At 38.8% G+C, this 25,906-nt stretch overlaps 1 protein-coding gene across 14 annotated transcripts in view; it reads right to left on the bottom strand.

Moving 5' to 3' along the window:
* Positions 1 to 25,906, bottom strand: part of Ric1 (RIC1 homolog, RAB6A GEF complex partner 1) — a 117,733-nt gene that overhangs the window by 75,900 nt on the left and 15,927 nt on the right. For 13 of the 14 annotated variants that reach the window (XR_005091482.1, XR_005091484.1, XR_005091485.1 and 10 more), the window contains exon 3: positions 9,695 to 9,774. The exons of the other annotated variant lie outside the window; for it this stretch is intronic. Coding sequence is in view for 3 of the 13 variants with exons in the window: in XM_028894578.2 (XP_028750411.1) it covers positions 9,695 to 9,774 (80 nt within the window). In the remaining 10 variants the exon portion in view is untranslated. The remainder of the gene's footprint in view (positions 1 to 9,694; positions 9,775 to 25,906) is intronic. 14 annotated transcript variants of the gene reach the window in all.

Below are 25,906 nucleotides of genomic sequence, written 5' to 3'. Positions count from 1 at the left end.
TCATGGAAACAAATGTGTGGAGCAGAGCAATGGAAAGGCTGGAGCACACTGAAGAAGAGCTCTAGAATCTCCGTCCCCTTACAATACTGGGTATAAAGCCATTCGTACGAAACACCACACCTGTCAGACAAAGGATAAACCGGTAATGTTTGGGATTTCCTGGAGGAGGGCTCTAGTTCTGACAAGCTAGACGGGGGAGACCGTGGAAGACAGTCTAAAGTAAAGGCTCACTCCATTCTCATAAAGCACACAAACAAGCCTCAAACTGTTCAGAAGTTTTCTAAGTAACCTGTCACCCATAACAAACTTCACCGTTCTTTAAAGGAAAACCACAAAACTCTTCCAAAGGAAAACACGAAGATCAGATACTCAACTATGTAGGATGATGCCAGTATCCAAACTAAAATAACTAGGCATGTGATACGACCCAGTAATTCTACACATGGGTATTTATTTACTCAAGAAATATAGGACAAATGGAGAGTGGGATGAGATTATAATTTAAAAAAGCAAAATTCACATTTTTAAATCTTTATACACTTCTTACTATTTTTGAAATAAAACATTGATTGCTACTATAAAATTTTATAGAGTGCTATGGAATATATCTGGAGGACTAGTGACTCCCTGAGTATAAAGGAGGACAAGAGAGCTGGGAAGAAACTTTACAGGATACAGCAGATGGCTGCTCTGAGTTCAAAAGCCAGGCCAGATGGCTCGCTTACATAAAATGATGGTGAGGAAGCATACCACCCGGGGCAAAGAACAGAGAAAGACAGAAATTGTGACTTCCACCATAGTCTGCAGATGAGAGATGTAGGCTCCAAATTCCATGCCAGAGAACTTGGACTTTATTTTGTGGCAACTAGAGAGCAATAAAAGTTTTTAAGAATCACATCTTTAGGTCTTCCCTTTGGAAAAAATAACATAAAGGGTAGATTTCACTATGCAGGAGAGACTAGAAGAAAAACTAGTGGTCAGATGATTCTAGAAGCACTGGAGAAGTGTAGTTAGTCAATGAAACTTGATTACTGAACAAATACAGGAAGTGAAGAGAAACAAAGAATCCGAGGTTTTCCACTTCATAGGACTACATAAAGGATTACTTGCAGTCAAGTTTGGTAAAGCAATTTCAGGTTTGGTTTGGCAGGAGGCAATAAGTATAAACAACGTGAATTTAAGGCTGCTACTGAACCACTTATATTGATTTAATCGTAGAAAGGTAAACTTGGCACTCAAGAAATGATCAGATATAGAACTCATCTACTTACATACAGCACAGTTAAAGAGAACACACACACACACACACACACACACACACACACACACACACACACACACACGCACGCGCAAACCACCTCTTGGAAACACTACAGCACTGTTCGAGTATTATAACTAAGAGCGCTGATTTAAACCCATTAATAGTCATGGAATAGATGGCATCAGTCCCACTTTCTTATCAAGTAAGTAAAATGGATCTTTAAAAGAAAATATGCACGGCCGGGTGGTGGCGGCGGCGGCGGCGGCGGCGGCGGCGGCGGGGTGGCGGCGGCGGCGGCGGCGGCGGCGGCGGCGCACGCCTTTAATCCCAGGACTCAGGAGGCAGAGGCAGGCAGATCTCTGTGAGTTTGAGGCCAGTCTGGTCTACAGAGCGAGATCCAGGAAAGGCTCCAAAAGCTACACAGAGAAATCCTGTTTTGAAAAACCAAGAAAAAAGAAAACACACACACACACACCACAGCAACATAACTAATCCTAAGACCTCAGGAAAACCATGAGAAATTTTATATAGGGAAAGGGCAAGTAAATTATATGTTTAAATCATTTAGAGGTAAATTATAAAAGATAATAATAATTCAGGGAAAAGGTTACAAGTTCCGAACTAAAGAAGTCTTGTTGGGAATTAGGAGGCAATGGAAGAAATGAGGGAAATATGCACTGGTAGGCTAAAATGGACTTTGTAGACTGGCTCAGATGTGAATGACAGGGGAGAGTGAGTTCCAGTACAGCGTGGTTCTCTGCACAGAAGGGAACTGGCTCTACATATTTCTAGGATTAAATTACTTTAAAAAATCACGATATAGTATTTCATTTTTATAGTTAACTACATAACAACATCCCTTCTTACTAGTTATAAATCCTTTGTTAGAACCTAAAACTTCATTATTTTCTCACTTACCCCAAAATGTCATTCCCCTAAGTGCATGCTGTGTTCCTCTCAAACTCCTTAAGATCCTTTTACGTGTTATCGTCTCAATGAAGATCCTAAGGATTCAATTTCAAGCTGTAGTTCCACTCTTGATTCCCTAACCCTGATATATTTGTCTGCATAACATACAATGTGTTATAATTATGCAAGCTATGTAAGTAAAGTGATTTTGTTGTCCCCCACCCCATCCCACGCTACATCTCTAGCAGCTAGTAGCTTTCACAGTTCCTGGAGACTTTTAAACAAAAGGCAGAAACTACAAGAGAATACTTATTTCTAAGGCCTTTAATCTGGTGGTAACAACAACATTGTGCAGGGATCTATGAACTGGGTAGATATTTTAATAATTCTATCAGTCTTTGGATTCAGATGGCACCTTTGGGATGTGGCTATATGACAAGAAGAGTTTCAGAATTTAGGATTATGTAATATTCTAACTCATCCGATTAATAAATGCTAGTACAATTACAATGTAAATGCTAATGGATGCATGAGATATGCAAAGCTCAACAGCTAAAAATCACACATGTAAATCTACAGAACTGACACCTGCTGAAATCAAACTAGATACAAATGTTTTGAAACTCTCAGAGAGAAACATTTTTAAAACCACTATCACCTATTTCCCAAATAACAAGGTACCTACCAGAAGGAAAGAAGAAAAATTAGTTAAAATTTTCCCTCTAAAATCCTAACACAGCTGGGCAGTGGTGGCACACACCTTTAATCTCAGCATTAGGGAGGCAGAGGCAGGTAGATCTCTGAGTTTGATACCTGCCTGGTCTACAGAATGAGTTCTAGGACAGTCAGAGCTACACACAGAAACCCTGTCTCTTAGCCATTCTGACAGGCGTAAGGTGGTATCTCAGAGTTGTTTTGATTTGCATTTCCCTGATGATTAGGGATGTTGAGCAATTCCTTAAATGTCTTTCAGCCATTTGAGTTTCCTCTGTTGAGAATTCTCTGTTTAGTTCTAAAGCCCATTTCTCAATTGGACTATTGGTCATTTTGATGTCTAATTTCTTGAGTTCCTTATATATTCTGGATATCAGTCCTCTGTCACATGTGGGGTTGGTGAAGATCTTTTCCCATTCTGTAGGCTGTCGCTTTGCTTTGTTGACCGTATCCTTTGCTCTACAAAAGCTTCTCAGTTTTAAGAGGTCCCATTGATTGATTGTTTGTCTCAGTGTCTGCGCTACTGGTGTTATATTTAGGAAGTGATCTCCTATGCCAATTCGTTCAAGACTACTTGCTACTTTCTCTTCTAGCAGGTTCAGAGTAGCTGGATTTATGTTGAGGTCCTTGATCCACTTGGACTTAAGTTTTGTGCACGGTGACAGATATGGATCTATTTGCAGTCTTCTACACGTTGATATCCAGTTATGCCAGCACCATTTGTTGAAGATGCTTTCTTTTTTCCATTGTACACTTTTGGCTTCTTTGTCAAAAATTATATGTTCATGGGTGTGTGGGCTAATGTCAGGGTCTTCAATTCGATTCCACTGGTCCACATGTCGGTTTTTATGCCAATACCAAGCTGTTTTTATTACTGTAGCTCTATAGTAGAGCTTGAAGTCAGGGACTGTGATGCCTCCAGAGGTTGTTTTATTGTACAGGATTCAGATCAAAAACACTGAAGACACTTTATGCTGGAGAGGATGTGAAACTAGGGGAACTCTCCTCCACTGCTGGTGGGAATGCAAGCTTGTACAACCACTATGGAAATCAATATGGCACTTTCTTAGAAAATTGGGAATCAATCTCCCCCAAGATCCAGCTATACCACTCCTGGGCATATACCCAAGAAATGCTCAATCATACCACAAGAGCACTTGCTCAGCTATGTTCATATCAGCATTGTTTGTAATCGCCAAAACCTGGAAACAACCCAGATGCCCTTCAACTGAAGAATGGATAAATAAATTGTGGCACATATACACAATGGAATACTACTCAGCAGAGAAAAACAATGACATCATGAGGTTTGCAGACAAATGGATGGATCTAGAAAAAAATCATCCTGAGTGAGGTAACCCAGACTCAGAAAGACAAATATGGTATGTACTCACTCATAGGAAGATGCTAGATGTGGAACAAGGATGACTGGACTGCTACTCACATCACCAGTGAGGCTACCTGGAAAACGGGACCCCAAGAAAGACACGGAGAAATGGAAGGATCTACATGAACAGCCTGGACATGAGTGGGAGCAATGAAGGGTGAGGGTCGAGGAAAGAGAGTAGGAGGTCCTAGCTGGATCAAGAAAAGAGAGGGAGAACAAGGAATAGGAGACCATGGTAAATGAAGACCACATGAGAAAAGGAAGAAACAAAGAGCTAAAGAGGCCCACAGAAATCCACAAAGATAACCCCACAAAAGACTGCTGGCAATGGTCGAGAGACAGCTGGGACTGACCTACTCTGGTGATGGGATGGCCAAACACCCTAATAGTTGTGCCATAAACCCCATCCAAGGACTGAGGAATCTGGATGCAGACATCCATGGCTAGGCCCCGGGTGGAGCGCTGGGAGTCTAATTAGTGAAAAAGAGGAGGGTTTATATGAGCGAGAATTGTTGAAACCAAGGTTGGATAAAGCACAGGGACAAATAACCAAATGAATGGAAACACATGAACTATGAACCAATGGCTGAGGGGCCCCCAACTGGATCAGGCCCTCTGAATAGGTGAGACAGTCGATTGGCTTGATCTGTTTGGGAGGCATCTAGGCAGTGGGACCGGGTCCTGTGCTCATTGCATGAGTTGGCTGTTTGAAACCTGGGGCTTATGCAGGGACGCTTGGCTCAGTCTGGGAGGAGGGGACTGGACCTGCCTGAACTGAGTCTACCAGGTTGGTTGCAGTCCTGGGGTGGGGGGGAGGCTTTGCCCTGGAGGAGGTGGGAATGGGGGATGGGTGGGGAGAGGGGGAGGGGGGCAGGAAGGGAGAGAACAAGGGAATCTGTGGCTATTATGTAGAACTGAATAGTATTGTAAAATAAATACAAAAAAAAAAAGAAAAGTGAGCAACAGAATGCCTGTACACTTTTATAAATTCCTTATTAATTAAAAAAAAAGAAACCCTGTCTCAAAAAAACCAAAACAAAAAATCCAACCAAACAATAAAACGAAAACAAAACACCAACAACAAAAACTAACACCAATGTCTCATTAGCAGTAATAAAAAACTACAATCATGTGCCACCAAAATGTTTCAATCAAAGATGGATTTCATATATAGTGGTAGTCCCATAAAATTAAAACAGGGTAGAAAAATCCCACTGCTTAGTGATGCTGTAGCCATTGTTAACAGGAAGCACAGAGCGATAGCTGGTTTTACATAGTGAGTTCTAGACAGCCAGGGCTACATAGAGACCCTGCCTCAAAACATACAAACAAACAAACAAACAAAAAAGCCAAAACCAACCAACCAAACACACAACTACAAAAGAACCCAAGAGTACATGAAAACTAATTTGTTGAAATTATTTTCATTATGAAGAAATAAGCTATTTCAAAATCTCCTAAACTCATATTTAAATATAGTTAAGTAAACAAATTTCAAAGCTAAACATAATTATTTCTAATTTATCCACGTCAAAGTTTCCATCAAAAATTTCACTGCTCATCTTACAATGTAAAAAAAAAACGTTAAAGCCTTCAGCCAGTCTAAAATAGGGTGGAACTTATAAAGATACAAAAGACAAACAGAACATCAAAGAATGACATTTGAAATGAAAGAGGTTATTTAATAAGACTGCCATCATTGTTGAAGACTGCCTCCCTGCATCTACAAGAATGCTGGAAACATTAGGTGAAGGTATCTGAGCTGTGTGTCCAGCTGGAGTGTAATGGAAATCATGTGTAGTCTGAGGTTAAGATGCTGTCATGTAATACAGGAAAGCTGAGATGCTCTAGAAATAAAGTCGATGTGATGAACTCCTAAGATGTAGAGAGAAGAAACAAAGGGCGGTGCTACTTCTATAATTGAAGAGGACACAATTATCTGCCAGCCTTTGTTATGCTGCCTCTAGCTTCGGGGACTATTGCAAACCTTTCCGGATTCTTCCTTTTTTTACTATTTCTTATTCCCCAAGTCTTAAGAAGCAGGAGATTGCCGGATGAGGCAAACAGGGTTGAAGTATGTACTATCAGAGACTAAGGAGTACGGACTGTGGAACTGTAATACCCTGTCTGAATCCTGGCTCTTCCCTGTGACTGCATCAGCTTGTGTTAATGGGTAGCTTTTCTGTGCAGCAGTTTGGGCAATAAGTATCTTAAATTATATAGGCGTTTACAATAATACACATGGCAACATCGCCAAAACCACTTTTTTCACTCTCCTCTGACCATTACATGATCACAACTTTTCAGGTTTTAAAATCATGAACTCTAGCCAGGCGGTGGTGGCAGGCGCCCTTAATCCCAGTACTCAGGAGGCAAAGGCAGGTAGGTGGATCTTGAGTTCGAGGACAGCCTGGTCTAAAGATGAGTTCCAGGACTCTGGACTATTGCACAAAAAAATCCCTGTCTCAAAAAACAAACAAACAAAAAATCATGAACTCCTAACCACCAACTCCCCAAAAAGGTACTTTTGCTAGCATTCTTTTTTTGTTTTACAAATGGTTTCTTCAGAAAACTCTGTGAAATAAGTAACTCTAGAAAGCACTGGGCTCACAAATGCAGCGGGTGGGATCCAGTCAGCAGAGCACTATTTGTGCCAATGATTCACAGAATCGCTACTCTACGTCATAGTCTTGCAAAGTAAAAAGGTTATGTGTACTTTATTTTCTATTCCTGACTTTTTAACTTACTTTAAAAACACTTTTGAGACACTCATCCATGAGGACTGTGTCTACATCACTCCTGCTACTCCCTTCCCCTTCCAGCTCCTCTCATGTTCTACCCTCTACCAAATTCTTAGTTATCGCTGTTACATAGATAAACACACACGGTATATATACAACCCCCCCCCCCCCCCCCCCGTTTATTTAGCAGTCCTTCTATGTACATGTTTCCAGGGCTGACCACTAGGACCGGACATCCTCCGCTAGAGCTCGTCCTTGGAGCAAACTGATTTTCCCCTTCCCAGCAGGCACTGACCACCTGTAGTTATTCATCTAGGGCAGATCTTATGCAGTCTCCCCCATCTACTTTGGCATGTCAACTGGTATTGTCATTACTGTTGAGAGTTCATGGGTGCATTTTCCCTGTCTGTCATGTCTAGGGAACACTATCTAGCAGCAGACATCCTGGTTGTCCATGATGGTTGTTTTCTGAGTTTTACACACACTTAATGTTAATCATTAAATTATTTTTTACATGTAACAAGTGTGATTTACCTATGTGAATATACTGATTATAAAAAGATGATATACCACTGAAGTGCTGTGCTGGCTAGACAGAAATTAGAGTCATTTGGGAAGAGGGACTCTGCTAAGAAAATGTTCCTAGGCCGGGCGGTGGTGGCGCACGCCTTTAATCCCAGCACTCGGGAGGCAGAGCCAGGTGGATCTCTGTGAGTTCGAGGCCAGCCTGGGCTACCAAGTGAGTCCCAGGAAAGGCGCAAAGCTACACAGAGAAACCCTATCTCGAAAAACCAAAAAAAAAAAAAAAAGAAAGAAAGAAAGAAAGTGTCCCTACCAGACTGGCCTGTAGGCAAGCCTGTGGGGCATGTTCATGGCTGATGATTGATGTGGGAGGGTGCACTCTATTGTGGGTGTGCAACCTGTAGGCAGGTGGTCCTGGATGGTATAAAAAGACTGGGTGGCAAGCCATGAGGAGCAAGCCAATAGGCAGCATTCATGTAGGGGCTCCTGCCCTGACTTCCCTTCATGATGGACTGTTCCTGGGACATGAAATGGAAATAAGCCCTTTTCCCCCAAGTTGCTTTTGATTATGGTGTTTTATCATAGCAATAGAAACCCTAAAGATCATTTTTTTAAATTCTATTATATAAAACTTTTCTTAAATTATTTTATGTACAATGAGAACTTTGAAAAGTTCAGTGAAGTTAAATGGGCAATAAGATAGGCAGAAATCACTTCATAGAAACGAAGAAAAGCCCAAAATGTCATTGTCTTTTGTGTGTCAAAGTGTGTGTAGGTCAGAGGATCCAAGAAGACTAGGCTGGCTAACCAGCAAGCTCCAGCAAGTTCTACCTGTTTCCACCTCTCCAGTCCTGGGATGACAAGCTCAGGCCACCATGCCTGGCACTTTTTATGCGGGTTTGGGGGACTGACTGGGGTCTTCAACTGAGCCATCTTTGCAGCCTAAAAATGCAGTATCTGCTCATACTAGAAGAAATTTATCTATAGGTTTGAAATAATGTGCAAACTAAATGTGAAATCAAGACATTATGCTAATACAACTGGTTTGCTGTGGCATTTGTCTAATATGAACAATTATGAACAGCTCAGTGCAACTACTATTTGGGACAATCCTGATAGTATTACAGTGTCAGGCTCATTTCACATCTCTTCATCCCACTAGTTTTTTTGCATAACTGGCCTTAGTCTTCTTCAGTAAGGCCTTTTTAATATATATATGTATGTGTGTATGTATATAATTTTGATATATGTTATATCTATGCTTAACATATATTTAATATATATCATACATTATACAAACAATATATTTATCACTAATTTCTACTAATTATACTATTTTGTTATAGTATTAAATATTAATATTAAAATTAAAAATAATTATGCTGATAATTACTAATGATTAATAATACACAAATGAGATCTATATTTTAGGAATATCTTTTAATATACTGCTTTAATATATTATATCATTTATATAATTATGTTACATAATTAATATTATTTGTATATAATAATATAAAAATAGTTTATTTTTTTAAGGTTTTTGTAATCTTCTCAGGAGTTTCCTCTTAATCATATTGGCAACAGTCTCTCACGTAACATCAAGCAAATTTTTGACATAGAAGTGGTTTGTCCCTAGAAAATAAAATGTTGTGCTTTAAAAGTATGGTTTTTTTTTTTTATTAAAAAATAAAGCATGCAGTGAAGGAAATATGCAAAACATAACGACACCGTTTAAACATTTAAAGAGCAAAAGTCCATGTCTCCCCCAAAGTTTACCTAGGGGGTAACTACTGCCTGTGTGGGGTTTTTTCCGTGTGAGTATATATAATAAACACAGGCAAAGGAGCCTGTAATTGACTAAGAGTTTGCCTCTTCATATTATCTCTCAGCTCTCCATTTTAAAAAAGACTAGAAAGTATCTGACTTGGAGTATATTAGTAGTAATTCTGAATGTCTAAGAAAGGATATAACACAATCCTCAGTATTCCTTGACTTAATTACATATTTTTTAAATTAAAAAAAATTGACAATTTCTGAAGCATCATTTCAGAAATGCAACTTAACATCTTACTGATGTTAGACAATCCCAAATGACAGTCTTTAAAAAATATTAAGTTTGCAAGCCATGTATTCGAAGAATGAAGCCAATAAACTTACTTGGGATATACTGGTTCATAAAGGTATTTGTCCCCTCTTGAAGAAGCAATATGAAAAAACAAGATGTAGCCATTTGCTGTCTGAAAGAGAAATTGTATTAACCATAAATTAGAATGTTGTAACTGCCACCCTAGGCTATAATTTTATAATCCAGGACTATAAAAAGAAATCTCACTCAACCCTCCTTTGAAGAATTATAGTCTATATATGAAAAATGACTTTTAATATAATCTATCATAAAATGTGTTTAACAAATTTTAAAAATATTTTATAAACTATGTAACTGAAATCAAGTTTGTAGAATATTATGGACATAAACATTCTAAAACAAGTTATAACTCAATAGATGAGTACTGTGCAAAATACACAGCCCTTTCTGACCTCTACAGAAGTGGGGCATGTAATAATTCTAAGCCTACAAAGCAATACTATCAAATAGTAAAAGTATAAAATGTCTGATTGTACCCAAATAAATTTATCATTTACTTCAAAATACTTAAAATAAAAAATTTAAATTTCTTACTATAAAATAAATTCTGAGACAAGAGGAAAAAGAGCAAATCTTGAAATTTCAAAATCTAAACATCAGCTAACTAAAGTCAACCTCTAATTTCCAAAATATGAACATCTGAACATCTAAATTTCCAAAGAAACTAAATATTATAAAGACAGAAATTGTATTTAAAAAACAATGTAGCATCTGGGTGACTGAAGCAGGTTTCTGGCCAGACTCTCTCTCAAAAACAAAACCAACTCAACAATAGAAACACAAAACCATTGTTATGTTATATGATCACGGTGTCCATCTGTGACTTACAGGGCTCAAACAACCACTTTACATTTACATAAATATGCATATATAATAGCTCCTTCAAGATATTTTCATTGTAAAATCAAACAACAGAGTGAAGTAGCAGTTTTTTACCCAAACTTCTTTACCCTAACACTGAAGTTCTATCATCTCAGAGGTAAGTGAGGCCGAATCCAAAGCAGAAAGAATCAAAACCAAAGAAATCATCCAGTGTTTCCTATCTCTTCCCAGCACTGGCTTCCTGTTTTCAGTTAAAGGAATGACAGAGGAAACATTTCCCAGAGCAGCCAGGGTTTGCTTTTAACTATAAACTTACCCTTCTGCAATATATTTTCGAAAACTACAGTTTAATTTACTGAATATTAAAGAAGATAAAGATTGTTCAGAAAAGATTATCTTTCAAGTTCCTCATGGTAATTTTATATTCTTGCAAAAGGAAAATAGCTTCCAATCAAACCAGGGCAAAAGCCACAAACATCCTCTCCCACAAATGATGAGTGTTGTGAACTTTACTGCCACCTCATGAGAGCGGGAAAGGCAACACAGAATGGTCAGTCAGTTTTTAAGATGGTAACATTAACATACAAATGCTGTCTGGAAGATCAGTCACTCAAAGGTCAAAAAATTCAACACTTCAGACAATCAAATGCTAATAACATACATACCAAAGTAATAAAGCATACACAGAAAATAATGTCAGTGAGAATAAAGCATCACTTTGTGCTAGTATTTCATCTAATACAATAGTGAAAACACAAATAATACCTTGATTTACTATTTGATATTTGGTATCAATCATTTTAAGTAAACATTTCAGACTTCTGTGTATACCAAACATATACTTCTAAATCTCAATGACATCTACTACTGACATTTCATAAACAGTTCTGCCTTAGAACAAGTTTTTAAAGTCTTGGTAATAAATGATGTCCCTTTAGTAGTCACCAAATCTATTACTATGCATCATTATGACCTTTCTCTCCATGACCCCAAAATAATATAAAGGAAGCACGTAACTATTGCTTAATCTTTTCAGGCAGCAATCTTAATTCCCCCTGATAACATACATACATACACACATACACACATACACACACACATACATACAACCATCCAAAATTCAGTAATTTCAAATAACAATGAAATAGCAGACTGCAACATCCGAATTCTTCACACTGATCTATAAATTGTATTTTAATTTTCATATTCTTTGTTATATATGTTTAAAGTAAGAAAAAATATAAATCACCTCAAAATATACTGTTCTCCCAAGACAATAATGTAACTATTATGCATACAGACATGAATATACATAAATGGAAAATGGTAAGGTAACAAAGATGCTGAAATAAAGGTGATGAGTATCTTTTGATCTGAACAACATTCATCAAATATTTTTTTCTGAGATAGGTGTGGTGACACACAGGTTTAATCCCAGCAATCAATTAGCTCTCTATGTGTCTGAGACCAGCCTGATCTACACAGAAGGTTCTGAGACCCTCCCTCAATGAATGAATGAATCCTAAGTCAGCAAGATGGCTCAGTGGATAAAGGACTTGCTGCCAAATCGAACAGCCTGAATTTGATCCCTGGGAACGTCATGACTCCTGTAAGCTGTCCTCTGACTTCTATTCAGGCTGTGGACATGCACACCCCCATTCACAAATAAATTTTTTAAATTATATTCCTAACACTGTCACATTGTTTATACTATGGGTCTAACCTCTGTTCTAAAAAAAGGGAAGGAGGGGAGCCAGATTTCAGCTTCCAACAAAACTGGATTAAAATTGAAGTTGATTTATGCTTCAATTTGAAATAACTTTAAAAATACTTATAATATACATTTTATATATAAAACAATGGGTTGTTGTTTGTATTTGTTCTTTTGTGGGACTCACTACCCAGCTCCCAAATAAATCACACATGGAGGCTTAGTCTTACTTATGAATGCCCAGCCTTAGCTTGGCTTAGTTTATAGTCAGCTTTCCTTATCTTAAATTATCCCATCTACCTTTTGCCTCTCTGTTGTCTTACTTCTGTAAATCTTACTCTTCCTCTGTGGCTTGCTATGTAGCTGGGTGGCTGGCCCCTGGAGTCTTCCTCCTCTGGCTCCTTCTCCTGACTCCTCCATCTCCCAGATTTCTCCTTCTATATATACTCTGTGCCTGCCAGCCCTGCCTATCCTTTCTCCTGCCTTCCTATTGACTCTTCAGTCCTTTTTAGACCATCAGGTGTTTTAGACAGGTACAGTAACATAGCTTCAGAATTAAACAAATGCAACATAAACAAAAATAACACACCTTCAAATAATATTCTACAACAACAACGACTCTCAAAGCATACACCAAGGCCTGTCAACCGTGGAAAGTGGGAAACAAGCGAGCCCTATTCCTCTCACATAGCTTACTGCCCTGTGAAGATTTTCAGATTACAACAATGACAGAGGAAGTTGAAGCACAGCCTGGTTGGTAGACGTCTCCAAACTACGGAAATGAAGCTGGGAGTTCTGGAAGACAGACACTCTTAGAGATAGAATTTACGTGACAAAGTCCTAGACAGGAAAGAACTACACACAACAGCAATTCTAGAGGACCAGCAAGGGCAGGGATGTGAGGAAAGCACTTGGTAAGAGAAGAGAAAAAGAACTGTAACAGCAACAGCGCATGGTGTCTCAAGAGTCTTGCTAACAGCATCTGTCTCAGAAACAGGACTAAAAACCATAGTTCACAGGGCAGGGTGGACTACTCAGGAAGGTTATCCTCAGCTCTTTGTACAATAATCCTAGAAAGGATCCATGCCTTAGTAAGTTGAGTAGTTAATAATTCTCAAAAGCAAGCATAGAACAAGGCATGAACAGATCAAACTATTCCAACTAACTGCATGCCAGAAAGACTTACAGGACTTCAAAAGTCCCAGCACTCAACAAAGTTAGACCACATCACATAGCATCATCTACACACAATAAATGATTACCACATATAGAGAGATGCAGGACACTAGCAAAGAGAACTGAGAAGAAAATTAACCAAACAAAACAATCCAGAACACAAGTAACTGAAATGAATACAAAAAGGCTGAACAGGTTGGGCGGTGGTGGCACATGCCTTTAATCCCAGCACTTGGGAGGCAGAGGCAGGCAGATCTGTGAGTTTGAGTCCAGCCTGGTCTCCAAAGCGAGTTCTAGGAAAGGTGCAAAGCTACACAGAGAAACCCTGTCTTGAAAAACAAAACAAAACAAAAAAAGGTTGGACAGTTACGACATTCTTTTTTTTTTTTTTTTTTTTAGACTTTCATTTTATTTTATGCGTGTTTTGCCTGCCTGTACATATGTGTATCACATGTGTGCCTGGTATCCACAGAGATCAGAAGAAGGCATGAGATCCCCTGGAACTAGAGCTGTTTACAGATGGCTATGAGCCACCAAGCAGGGGCTGGGAACTGAACCCGGGTCCTCTACAAGAACAACAGGTGTTCTTAACCACCAAGCCTCCAGTTACTTTGCTCTTTATCTTCAAAAGGTTAGAAAAATTAAAAATACCGAACTATAACTCAGGGACAAAAACCAAACCATGCAAGATTAGAAGTACACAATGCAGGGCCAACAGACAGCGGAGAAATGAAATTTGTCATGAAATCACAGCAATCAAACTATTCACAGTGAAATGGGGGAAAGGATAGAACAGGAATAATTCAATTCTGAAATTTCATGTGGCCTAATATAAATATTCCAAGTCCTCAAATGATGCATTTAAATTTAATTGAGCTTTTATTTCCTTTACTTGAATTAAAAAAATTTTTAAATGATATATTTATTTTTATTTTATGTGCATTGATGTTTTGCCTATATGTATATCTGTGCGAGGGTGTTGGACCCCCTGGAACTGGAGTTACAAACAGTTGTGAGCTGCCATGCGGGTGCTGGGAATTGAGCCTAGGTCCCCTGAAAGAGCAGACAGTGCTCTTAACCATGGAACCATCTCTCCAGCCCCTAAAAAATTTTTTTTACTTTATTTTGCTGATGTGTTTTTGCATGGAGTGGTATGTATGTATGTGTACACAAGTACCACAACCCATACATAGAGTTCAGAAGACAGCCTGTGGAAGTTGGTCCTCTCCTTCCACCTAATACCATGTGGGCACCAGGGATCAAACTCAGGTCATCTGAATTGGCAGTGACTCTAAGATGTGGTTCTTCCATGAATGTGATTCTAATTTGGACTTCTAAAAACTACTCAAGGAATCAGAAAGACTGATGAAGTGGATAAATATGCTTGCTGTCAAACTTGACAGCCACAGTCCACCCCCAAGGCCCACAAGTTGTCCTCAGACTCTTTATGTGTGGTAGCAAGCATGAACCCACATTTAAAAACAAAAACAGGTTCTATTTATTTTTCTTAAAGTTAGTAAACAAAGTAATGGCTTCCTTATAAGACCTTCATATCTACACTGTTCGTACCTGTCCCACTTTCCCAGTGCCCCTTCCTCCCTTCACTGGCCCCTCTCACAGGTCCCCTTCCTACCCAATTCCTCCTCTTCTACTCTGGAGTCACATGTGTTCCATTATCCCTTCTTCTGTCCTTCCCCTCTACCTTAAGATCTCCCCTTCAGAGTTCCCTTTCACACACATACAAGTTTAAATCTAGGCTCCACAAATAGAAGAAGCATTCGATTTTATCTTTCTGAGTCTGAAGGTAATGTAATTCTCTATAGTTCGCTTGCAGTGTCCATAATAAAATACAAACTCTCAGATATTAAAATGCAACATCACAGACTTACAAACAAAAGGAAAAAGAAAAGCAAAGGATCAGGATAATAGAATTAGACAAAAACTTCAAGGCAATATGCTCAAGATAAAAGGAAAGAAACCATAGACAAGAGAATAAAATTTTCATGGAAAATTTAAATGTTATATTTAATTTTTATATATTACATATATATAATATTTTAAATAGATATAAATTATAAAGTTAAGCTGGGCAGTGGTGGCGCACGCCTTTAATCCTAGCACTCAGGAGAGGCAGGTGGATCTCTGTTGAGTGTGAGGCCAGCCTGGTCTACAGAGTAAGTTTCCAGGACAGCCATGGCCAGAGCTGTTACAGAGAACCCTGTCTCGAAACCTGCCCCCTCCAAAAAAATTATGAAGTTAAAATATATACAACTCCAACTTAATATCCCAATGGAGAGCATATTGCATACTACAGACTGGACAGGCTTGGTAATTTAAGCAATCTATCCAATGAAAATAGTCACTTAAAAAGTATAGAAAAAAACGAGGGGAAAAGTAGACTAACAGAAACCATGAGATGTAAACACAAACACACACACACAGTCAACTGCTATCACAGAAGAATGTATTTATATATTTATGGATATATATGTAACAATAATAAAGGTAAAAAGGCCATGAATTTTGAGAGGGAGCAAGGTGTGCGTCGGGGGACATGGAAGGGGTTGGAGGGAGGAAAGGGAAAGGGGAAAATAATGTAATTATATATTAATTAAACAAAATAACAAAAAGTAAAGATATAAAAAGGGAGCAAGGACAACAAAGGCAGTATAGAAGTTAATGCCTGACCATCTTCAAGTTGAGGATCTCAACCCACAGATTCAAGAAGTATACAGAACACCAAGTAGTATGAGCACAACAAAAATTACTTCTGACCACATCATAGCTAAATTATGAAACCCAAAGACATAGAGAAAGTTTTGGATGTAGGAAGAGCAGGGAAGTTACATTGCTCTCAAAGGGTCATTAGCAAGTCTATTTACTAATTTCTCCATAGAAACAAGTGAAGACAATGAACAATGAACAATAATTTTTGGTTTTGTTTTTGTTTCTTTTGAGACAGGGTTTCTCTGTGCAGCTTTGTGCCTGTCCTGGAACTCACTTGGTAGTCCAGGCTGGCCTCGAACTCACAGAGATCCGCCTGGCTCTGCCTCCCGAGTGCTGGGATTAAAGGCGTGCACTGCCACCACCGCCCGGCTACTTTTTGTTTTTTGAGACAGGGTTTCTCCGTGTATTCCTCCTGGCTACCCTGGAACTTGCTCGGTAGACTAAGCTGGCCTTAAATTCAGGATCTGCCTGCTTCTGCCTCCCGAGTGCGTGTATCACCACCATCCAGCCTAATCTTTAACTTAAATAATCATCAATGTTGATTAGATACCCCTTGAAAATATTCTCCTCAAATGAACATCTTTACCTAAGCAGAATGGGATACACATTACAGAATTAAGTAAATTTAGTTTGTTTTTTGCGATGTTTGGTGTCAAACCTACGACTGTGCCCTGTACTGCTGAGCTATTACTGGATCTCCAGTATTGTTTTACTTTTTGAGACAGGGTATCACTCAGTTGCCCAGACTGGCCTTGAAACTGCTATGTAACTTAGTCAGGCCTTTAATTGACAATCCTCCTTCTTCAGGCCTCCCAAGTACTTGGGATTAAAGGCCCAAACCACTAAGTCTGATATAAATTTTATTCTTGTACTTTCGTATTTACTATTTTTTTAACTGCTTAACAAGTTAACAGGGGTCTAGTGACAAAGCCAAATATTTATACCTAGCAAAAATACCCTTCCAAAAAATGAAAGTAAATAAAGGAAATGGAGGTAAAAACCAAACAGACAAAAGCACCAACAACAAAACACTGGGCACAGTGAGATGCCCCTGTGATCCCAGAACTTGGAAACTAGAAGCAGAAGGATGAGGCGTTTGTCCAGGCTACCCTCAGCTCTACAGCTGGAGGCCAGGCCGGGCAACATGAGCATGAGAGGATCTCAAGAAAGGAGGAAGAGGAGGGGGAAGAAATCACACTCCATGGTTCAAGGTAACTTTTTCACAGATTGTATCTTCATTCCTACCTGGAATATACAGGGACCTCATCAATGTTAACAAGAGAATGAATCCATCTTGATTTCTCTTATAGCCACAAAACTTGTAATAAGTTGAATAATACTAATACTTCCATGTAATCTAAATTATGTTTCCCTTATAAAAATACTGTCAATTGTGAGTATTGATCTTAGGATAAGTATGACCTTTGGAAATTTACTTACAAATTTTTGTTTAAAAGATCAATGTTTTGACATTGTTACTACTTTAATTCAGTGTTATATTTCTTTAATCAAGCCTACAAGCTAATAAAATTTTAAAGTCCAAAGATAAAAGAAGTTGACTCTGACTTTATTTCAATTAAAGTATAGAATTTCTTCATAATCTATTTCTTTTCACTCCATATATGTGGTGTAGACGCTCATTACTACAAACCTCACAGCTAATGGTCCAGAGCTGGCAGCACACATAAGCCAGCAGCTCAGGGTACTTTCACTTCAGTGCACCCATTCCAGAATGAAACTGAGCAGGTAAGTTTTTATTTCTAAAATAAAATCACAACTGCCACTGAACATAGGAATTTTAATTTTTATATCAAAGTAAGTCTACTGATTGTTCAAAGAAGTAAAGGAAAACTAAATGAAATCCAACTAAACACTAGGTAAAATTTCCATGAAAGTACTATAGGAAAAACATTCCCATGTGTTTATAAAACTGACTCCACCATTTCTTTGCCAGTAACTACACATAATCTACCTTATATGTACTCTAGAGAGCATCTGACTCCTGGAACTTCTTCATTCTATTCATCAATTTCAACTATGATTAGTAACAGATACATCTAAACTTCCTAAAACAAGAGCAGTGGTTCTCAACCAGTCTCGAAACCCCTTTGGGAGTTGCATACAGATATTCTGCATAGCAGATATTTACATTATGATTCGTAACAGTAGCAAAATTAGTTATGAGGTAGCAATGGAATAATTTTATGGTTGGAGTCACCACACCATGAGGAACTGTATTAAAGAGTCAAAGCATTAGGAAGGTTGAGAGCCACTGTCCTGGAGGGTTACATCATGAAAGACTGAAGAGGAAATTCTAAAAATCCATTCACCTATCAAAACAACTGAACTTGACAATGCTATGGGGTTCTCTTGGAGCCAACAAATTCACACACCAAGTCAACACAGATAACAAAAATTTATTGTAATTAAGCCGCTACTGATCAGTCAGGGCCACGGAACAGACTCAGGAGCTAAACTGTGACCCAAGCAGAATGTTTCATCACTTTTAAACCTAAAAACCACAAACATCTATGCCAAGTTAGTTACACTTCTCCCCAATCAGGATTCAGGGATGAAGGACTTTCCTAAGATCATTTTTCTATGTATTACACTTACCATGTTTCATTGGTTGATTTAGTCAAGGTGGCAGGGCAGCTTGCTTACTATTTACATCCCACACTTTGTTAACTGGGACGTCAGTTACCCAGGGAGGTCTGTGGAGGTCTTGGGAACTTAAACTTTATTGGACCCTTATTCAAAATGGAAGTTTTTATTCAAAACGGCTTCAGTTTGGTTTCTTCTTACAAGATTGAGCTCAAACAATATCAAACTCTCAATCTAAGTGGAACACTTACAACACCCAGGAAAGAGCTTGATGGAGCTGGTCAGTTTTATCAATTTAGCTATCCATATTTGGCCAACTGTGTCAAGTGTGTCTGGCTGGAGTATGGTGGACAATATTTGTCCCCCACCACTGGATTATAGGTGTTGACTGTTGCTTCTGCTTACCGAGGAGGAGGAGGGGGCAGTCTCAGGTACTGAAGTGGTTTCCGGGCCAAGAGGGTTATTTTTGGAGACTGAAACTATTCCCTGAATGTCTCCTTGTAGAACTTAAAGAAAGTTTAGGTAACTGGCTGCCAAGAGAAGAGAAACTATAGTGACTGCAGACACAAGAAGAAATCCTTCACATAAATAGTTGGAGGAAAACTATTAGCAACCTAACGTGTGAAAGCTAGAAGAATTTGTTTTTCAGAGTTACCACAATTGGCACATGCCTTTAATCTCAGCATGGGAGGAAGAGGCAAACAGCTCTCTCTCTGAGTTCGAGGCCACTCTGGTCTATAGAATGAGTTCTAAGACACCCGGAACAGTTCCAGTTCCAGTACACAGAGAAACCTGTCTTCAAAAACCAAAAACCAAAAAAACATCGAGTTACCATGATACAGTAGTCACTAAAATTTAAAACCCTGATGCACAACCATGGGAAATAAGGGATATGTCAAAAATTATCACTAAGCAAGTTCGAATATTGAAATTCTTAATCAGAACCATTAAATAAACAGGCTTAAATGTCAGTGATCTAAAAGAAACCATGGACTTGCTGTTGTTATTCATGTGTGGTATGGTCAACAGGTCAGTAGACAACTGCCATAGACTAGAGAATTTCCCATTTACAATTTGGGGAGGAATGTATACAGACATGTCACACCAAAGGAAGTCCCAGAGTCTGTCAGGAAGCACAGAGCAAGGGGGAAATGGGTTAGAGCCATTACATTGGTTTACATGGTATCCTGGCTAGTTTTACATCAACTTGATACAAGCTTAGTCATCTGGGAAAAGGATAGTCAACTGAAAAGATGCCTCCCTAAGACTAGGCTGTGGACAATTCCATAGCACATCTTCTTAATTGGTGATGGAGTGGGAAGGCCCATTGCGGGCAGTGCTACTCCTGGGCTGGCAATCCTGGTTGCTATAAGAAAGCAGGCCGAGAAAGCCACAAGGAGCAAGCCAGTAAGCAGCACTCCACCATGGCTTCTGTTTCAGGTTCTGCCTCCAGGTTCCTGCCCTGACTTCCCTCAAGGAGAGTGTGACCTGAGAGTAATAAGCTGAAGTGAACCCTTTCCTCTCCAGTTTGTTTTTGGTCCTGGTGTTGTATCACAGCAATGGAAACCCAAAGTCACATGGGAAGAAATAGGTGAAGCCTGTGTGTTGCCCAAGGTTTAATCCTAGCACACACAAAAACAGCTGTTTTCCAAAGCCATTCATTGCCTATTAAGTAGCAGAGAGTGACTCTTTAAATTCGGAAAAAACGTTCATTTCAACCAAAAGCTAAGAAAGTTTCTACCAAATCCTTACCACACTAAGCCACAAACACTTGTCAGGCAACACAAGTCAAGACATTCTGCTTTTATCTCTGATGAAAACAGAAAACAAAGACAAGCTTTAAAAGTCTGATATCTTCAGAAGCTTTGGAATTTGTCCAACTAAGTTTTTTCTGTTTTGTATGTAAGTTTTGCTTTCAATTAACACCCATCTTAGTAGAATCCACTTCAGTTTGTACTGAATTAGTTTTCTCAATTTCTGTGAGCAGCTTATGAATCTGAAGTTACTCTGTCTAGGCTATGCATACAGAGTAATTCTCAGCCTTTTCACACAGCACTGGCCCTGCAAACAAACTACAGTAGAGCAGTGCTATACCATTTGATAATTCATCAAGAATTGAGCAGTCAGGGCTGGAGAGACGCTCAGTGGTTAAGGGCACTTGTTACTCTTGCAGGGCTCCAAGTTCCACTCCCCGCACTACCTCACGGCTCACACCCATTTAGGATCCAGTGTCTGTGTCTGACCTCCACAGGCACCAGGCACACACCAGGCACACACCCAAAATGCCATATACAGAAAACATCTAATAAAACTAAAAAAAATTTTAAAGAATTCAGTAATTTTACTATGAATATACTTTCAAATTCTGATATAATAAATAGTATTTTAAATTTTCTATGAGTTCCAATGAATTAGAACTAAAATGATGAGTATTTAGATTGGTAATGACACTTAAATTGTATTCTTTTGGAATTTACTATATAATACACATTTGCCACTAAATTCAACAACAAAAAAATAATCTAGACTTGAATGCTTTAAAAGTATGACAATGTTCTCTTCTGTTCTTTTTGTTTGTTTTTTGGGCTTCTCTGTGTAACAGCTTTGGCTGTCCTAGAACTCATTCTGTAGAGGATGCTGGCTTTGAACTCACAGAGATCTACCTGCCTCAGCCTCACAAGTAATGGGATTAACGGTGTAGGCCACCACTGCCCAGCACTTCTGTTCTTTTGATAGAAGTATGTTATGGTGATATTTTATTTGTACTGAAATGTAATTTTAATTTTATGTTAATAAATAAAGTTGCCCTGGGGTCAGAGCTATTAGAGCCATAGCAAGAGCGTGATGGTTAGAAGAGCTAGGTAGATTTCTGTGTGTTCAGGGATACAGCCAGTATTGGAGACATATGCCTTTAAGACCTGGAGGGCGGTACTTACAGGCAGTGATGAGGCAGTCATGTGGTTGGGTTTAGAACCAATGAGAAGGCAGAACAGAAAGACTATTTAAACACAGACAAACAGGAAGTAGCTCTCTCTCTGGGAAGTTAGGAGCACTGCAGGAGGTAAGATTTTATCTCTGAGCTCTGACCTCTCGGCTTTCTCTCTTTTACATTGGCTCTGTGTTTTTTATTTTAAAAAGACGATTGGATACATCTACATCTGGCGCCCAACGTGACAAGAATCCATTAAAAACTGCTTGGGGCCGGAGCTGGAGCAGCCGGCTCCCTAGCCCCGGCCCAGGTCTGCTTGGGCTCAGGCCGGACTGTGAGCTGCTTGCTTAAGGCCAGTGCTACAAACAGCTCAGGCCTGCCCTGTTAAACAGGGCCCCTGCCTGTAGAGCCAAGCCTTGACTTGGCTCAAGAGGGAACAAGTGGCTGGCTTTAAGCTTTAGCCGGCTACCCCTTCACTTTCACTTTCGCTTTTGCTTTCTCTCTGTCTCTCTGTCTCTCTGTTTCTCTCTCTCTCTCTCTCTCTCTCTCTCTCTCTCTCTCTCTCTCTCTCTGGATTCACACCTAGGACACTAGGTGGCTCTTTTGAAATTCGCTCGGATTTCTACTGTTCTACGCAGATTTGGTAAGTCATAAAGGAAACTATTTAAAAGACAATTTTTTTCCACATTTAAAAAAATGGGTTTTCTGTGTACATTGGAAGAAAATTGGGTTTTTGAAATTTTAGGCAGTCTGACAATGGAACAACTATATGAGAAGATTAATGTTGATCGAATTATGCAGTTTATCACCATGCTTATTCTCATTTTACTATTTAAAAAGATAGTCGATTTAAGTGCCAGGATAACAGCTTTAGAAAAACCTGTTAATTTTAACAGTGAAGTTGGTTCAAGTCTGGATCATAAGGTTACAGAAAGAAAGCCTGTTTTCACACAGTCACCCTTAATTTATCCTGTAACCGTACAGCAGATGCCTGATCAAATGGCTACACAAAATACCTGGGCTCCAATTGAACTGATGGATTTTAAAAGGTTTAAGGAGGCAATAGTATCTTATGGCATGCATTCCCCATATGTAAAGCAAATGTTAAACTCTTGGTCAACATATAATAGGATTATACCACAGGACTGGCGGACCTTGCACAAGCTGTTCTGGAACCCAGCCAGAGACTTCAATTTCTAACGTGGTTTAAGGAGGAAGCTAGAAACGTAGAACAACGATGGAGGGATAAAGGAATACAAGTTTGTCAGGATCAGCTTATTGGAGAAGGCCAATATGCTTCAATACAAACACAATGTTTATATGATGTTCAAACCCTAATTTTATGTCGAATGGCAGCCTTGAATGCATGGGACAGAGTTGAGGAACCAGGAAAAAAACCTGAGTCATTCACAAAGGTTATGCAAGGCCCAAAAGAATCTTTCACAGATTTTTTAGAAAGACTGGCTTCAGCAGTAAACAGAATGGTCTCAGGATCAGAAGCTAGTAAGGCAATAATTGAAGCTTTGGCATTTGAGAATGCGAATGCGGCATGCAAAAGAATAATCAGGCCGTTAAGGGCAAGATCTGCACCTTTGGAAGATTGGATTAGAGAAACAATTAATGTTGAGGTTGATGAGCATGATGATACGTGGGTAGGAGAAGTAATTTCAAAAGGTTTGAGGAGTGTTAGATGTTTTGGGTGTGGAAAGCAAGGACATTTGAAAAGGGACTGTAAACAGGTCATTCCTAGAAGCAATGTTTCTTCAAGGAACAATGGCAACAGAATGCCCCTTCCTTCTGGAGTATGCAGAAGGTGTGGTAAGGGAAAACACTGGACCAACGAATGTAGATCAACAAAGGACAGACAGGGTAATCCTTTGCCTCAGTTTTCGGGAAACTCCCGGAGGGGCCTCATGCAGGCCCCCATAGCAAAACCAGTTCAAACCTTTCCTGCAGCTGTAGAGGAAATGCCTGCTCTGGAGAGCGATTAAATAACCAAATGACTATTGGAATAAATCATGCTGGTCAGGATGATGAAACAGAGAGAATAGAAAATTCAGGAGAAAACATAAAGAAAATTTTTTGGCAAACTTCTATTAATGAACAGAGACCAAAATTAACGATAAAAATAAATGGTGTTTTGTTGTCTGGTCTGGTAGACACAGGTGCGGACATTACCATAATTGCACCAGAATTTTGGCATCCAGCTTGGCCTCTTCAGGAGGTAAACGTTCAATTGTTAGGAATTGGGACATTATCTGGAGTGAAACAGAGTGCAAGATGGCTGGAATGTATAGGTCCAGAAGGACAGAGAGGAAAATTAAAACCATATGTGGCTAACATAGCTATGAACCTGTGGGGTCGAGACTTGTTGCAACAATGGAATACTCAGATTAAAATCCCTCCAATCTCAGAAACAAATCATAAACTAGCACATGTTTCTGAGAGAAATATTAGAAGGCATTATTTTGAGTGGTCACCAGCCATCCATATTATACAAGAACAGGGCACAACAACTGATAATCTTCCAAAAATACCAACAGCTCTACCTTTAAAATGGTTAACAGACAAGCCTGTATGGGTTCAGCAATGGCCTTTAACAACAGAGAAACTCCAGGCTTTAGAAGAGCTGGTAGAAGAACAGCTAAATGCTCAGCATATTGAACAGTCAACCAGCCCTTGGAATTCTCCTGTATTTGTTATTAAAAAGAAATCTGGTAAATGGAGAATGGTAACAGACCTTAGAGCAATTAACAAAGTAATTCAGCCGATGGGCTCTCTACAATCTGGAATTCCTTTGCCTACTCTGTTACCAAAAGGATGGCCTCTCATAGTTATTGATTTAAAAGACTGTTTCTTTTCAATACCCTTACAAGAAAAAGACAAAGAAAGATTTGCTTTCACAGTGCCTACTTATAATAATTCTCAACCGGTTAAAAGATTTCAATGGAGGGTCCTCCCACAGGGAATGTTAAATAGCCCAACTCTGTGCCAATATTTTGTACAACAGCCATTGGAAGTGATACGTAAAAAATTTCCTAAATCTATAATTTATCATTATATGGATGATATTTTATTAGCTGACTCAAATGCAGATACTTTAGAAAGAATGTTTGAAGAAGTAAAGAAAATTTTGCCTTGCTGGGGATTACAAATTGCTCCTGAAAAAATACAAAGAGGGGATTCTATTAATTATTTAGGATATAAAATAGAGCTGCAAAAAATTAGACCCCAAAAGGTGCAAATTAGGAGAGATAGACTACAGACTCTTAATGACTTTCAAAGATTATTTGGAATATTTCTCATCTACGAACTATTGTTGGGGTAAAAAATGATGAACTGACTAATTTGTTCAAAACCTTAGAAGGTGACAAGGACTTAAATAGTCCAAGAGAATTATCACCTGAAGCTGAGAAAGAATTGGCCTTGGTAGAAAAGAAAGTACATGAAGGGCATGTGGATCGTATTGATCCAAAGCTGGATTGCATTTTGGTTATTTTACCTTCTAGGCATTCCCCTACTGGAATATTAATGCAGAGGGAAGATATTATATTGGAATGGATATTTTTACCAAATAAACCAAATAAAAAATTAAAAACTTATGGGGAAAAAATCTCTGACTTGATTTGGAAAGGAAAATTGAGACTTCGTCAATTAGCAGGAATAGACCCAGCAGAAATTGTCGTACCTTTAACTAAGGAGGACATTGAAAAATTATGGACAGAAAGTGAACCTTGGCAAAGAGCTTGCAGTAATTTTTTGGGAGAAATTAACAGCAAATATCCCAAAAGCAACAGAATTGATTTTATAAAGAGAGCTGATTGGATCTTGCCTCGAATTGTACGGCAAAAACCCATATCTGGAGTTCGTACATTTTATACAGATGCCAACAAACAAGGAAAGGCAGGTTACAAATCAGAAAATTTAAGTAAAGTGGTACAAAGTCCTTATAATTCAGTGCAAAAATCAGAATTGTATGCTATTATGCTGGTATTAATGGATTTTTCAGAACCTCTCAACATAGTAACTGACTCTCAGTATGCTGAAAGAGTGGTATTACATATTGAGACTGCAGAATTTATCCCTGATGCTTCAGAATTAACTTCACTATTTATTCAATTACAAGATACAATCAGGAAAAGGAGTCATCCTTTATATATAACTCACATCCGATCTCATACTGGTCTGCCAGGCCCTTTAGCACAAGGCAATGATGAGATTGATAAATTATTGATAGGAAATGTGCTGGAGGCC

This window comes from Peromyscus leucopus, chromosome 1 (assembly GCF_004664715.2).
Source record: "Peromyscus leucopus breed LL Stock chromosome 1, UCI_PerLeu_2.1, whole genome shotgun sequence".
NCBI classification, from domain to species: domain Eukaryota; kingdom Metazoa; phylum Chordata; class Mammalia; order Rodentia; family Cricetidae; genus Peromyscus; species Peromyscus leucopus.
Note: the sequence above shows the minus strand (reverse complement) of the source record. Positions and strands in the feature narration are given on the sequence as shown.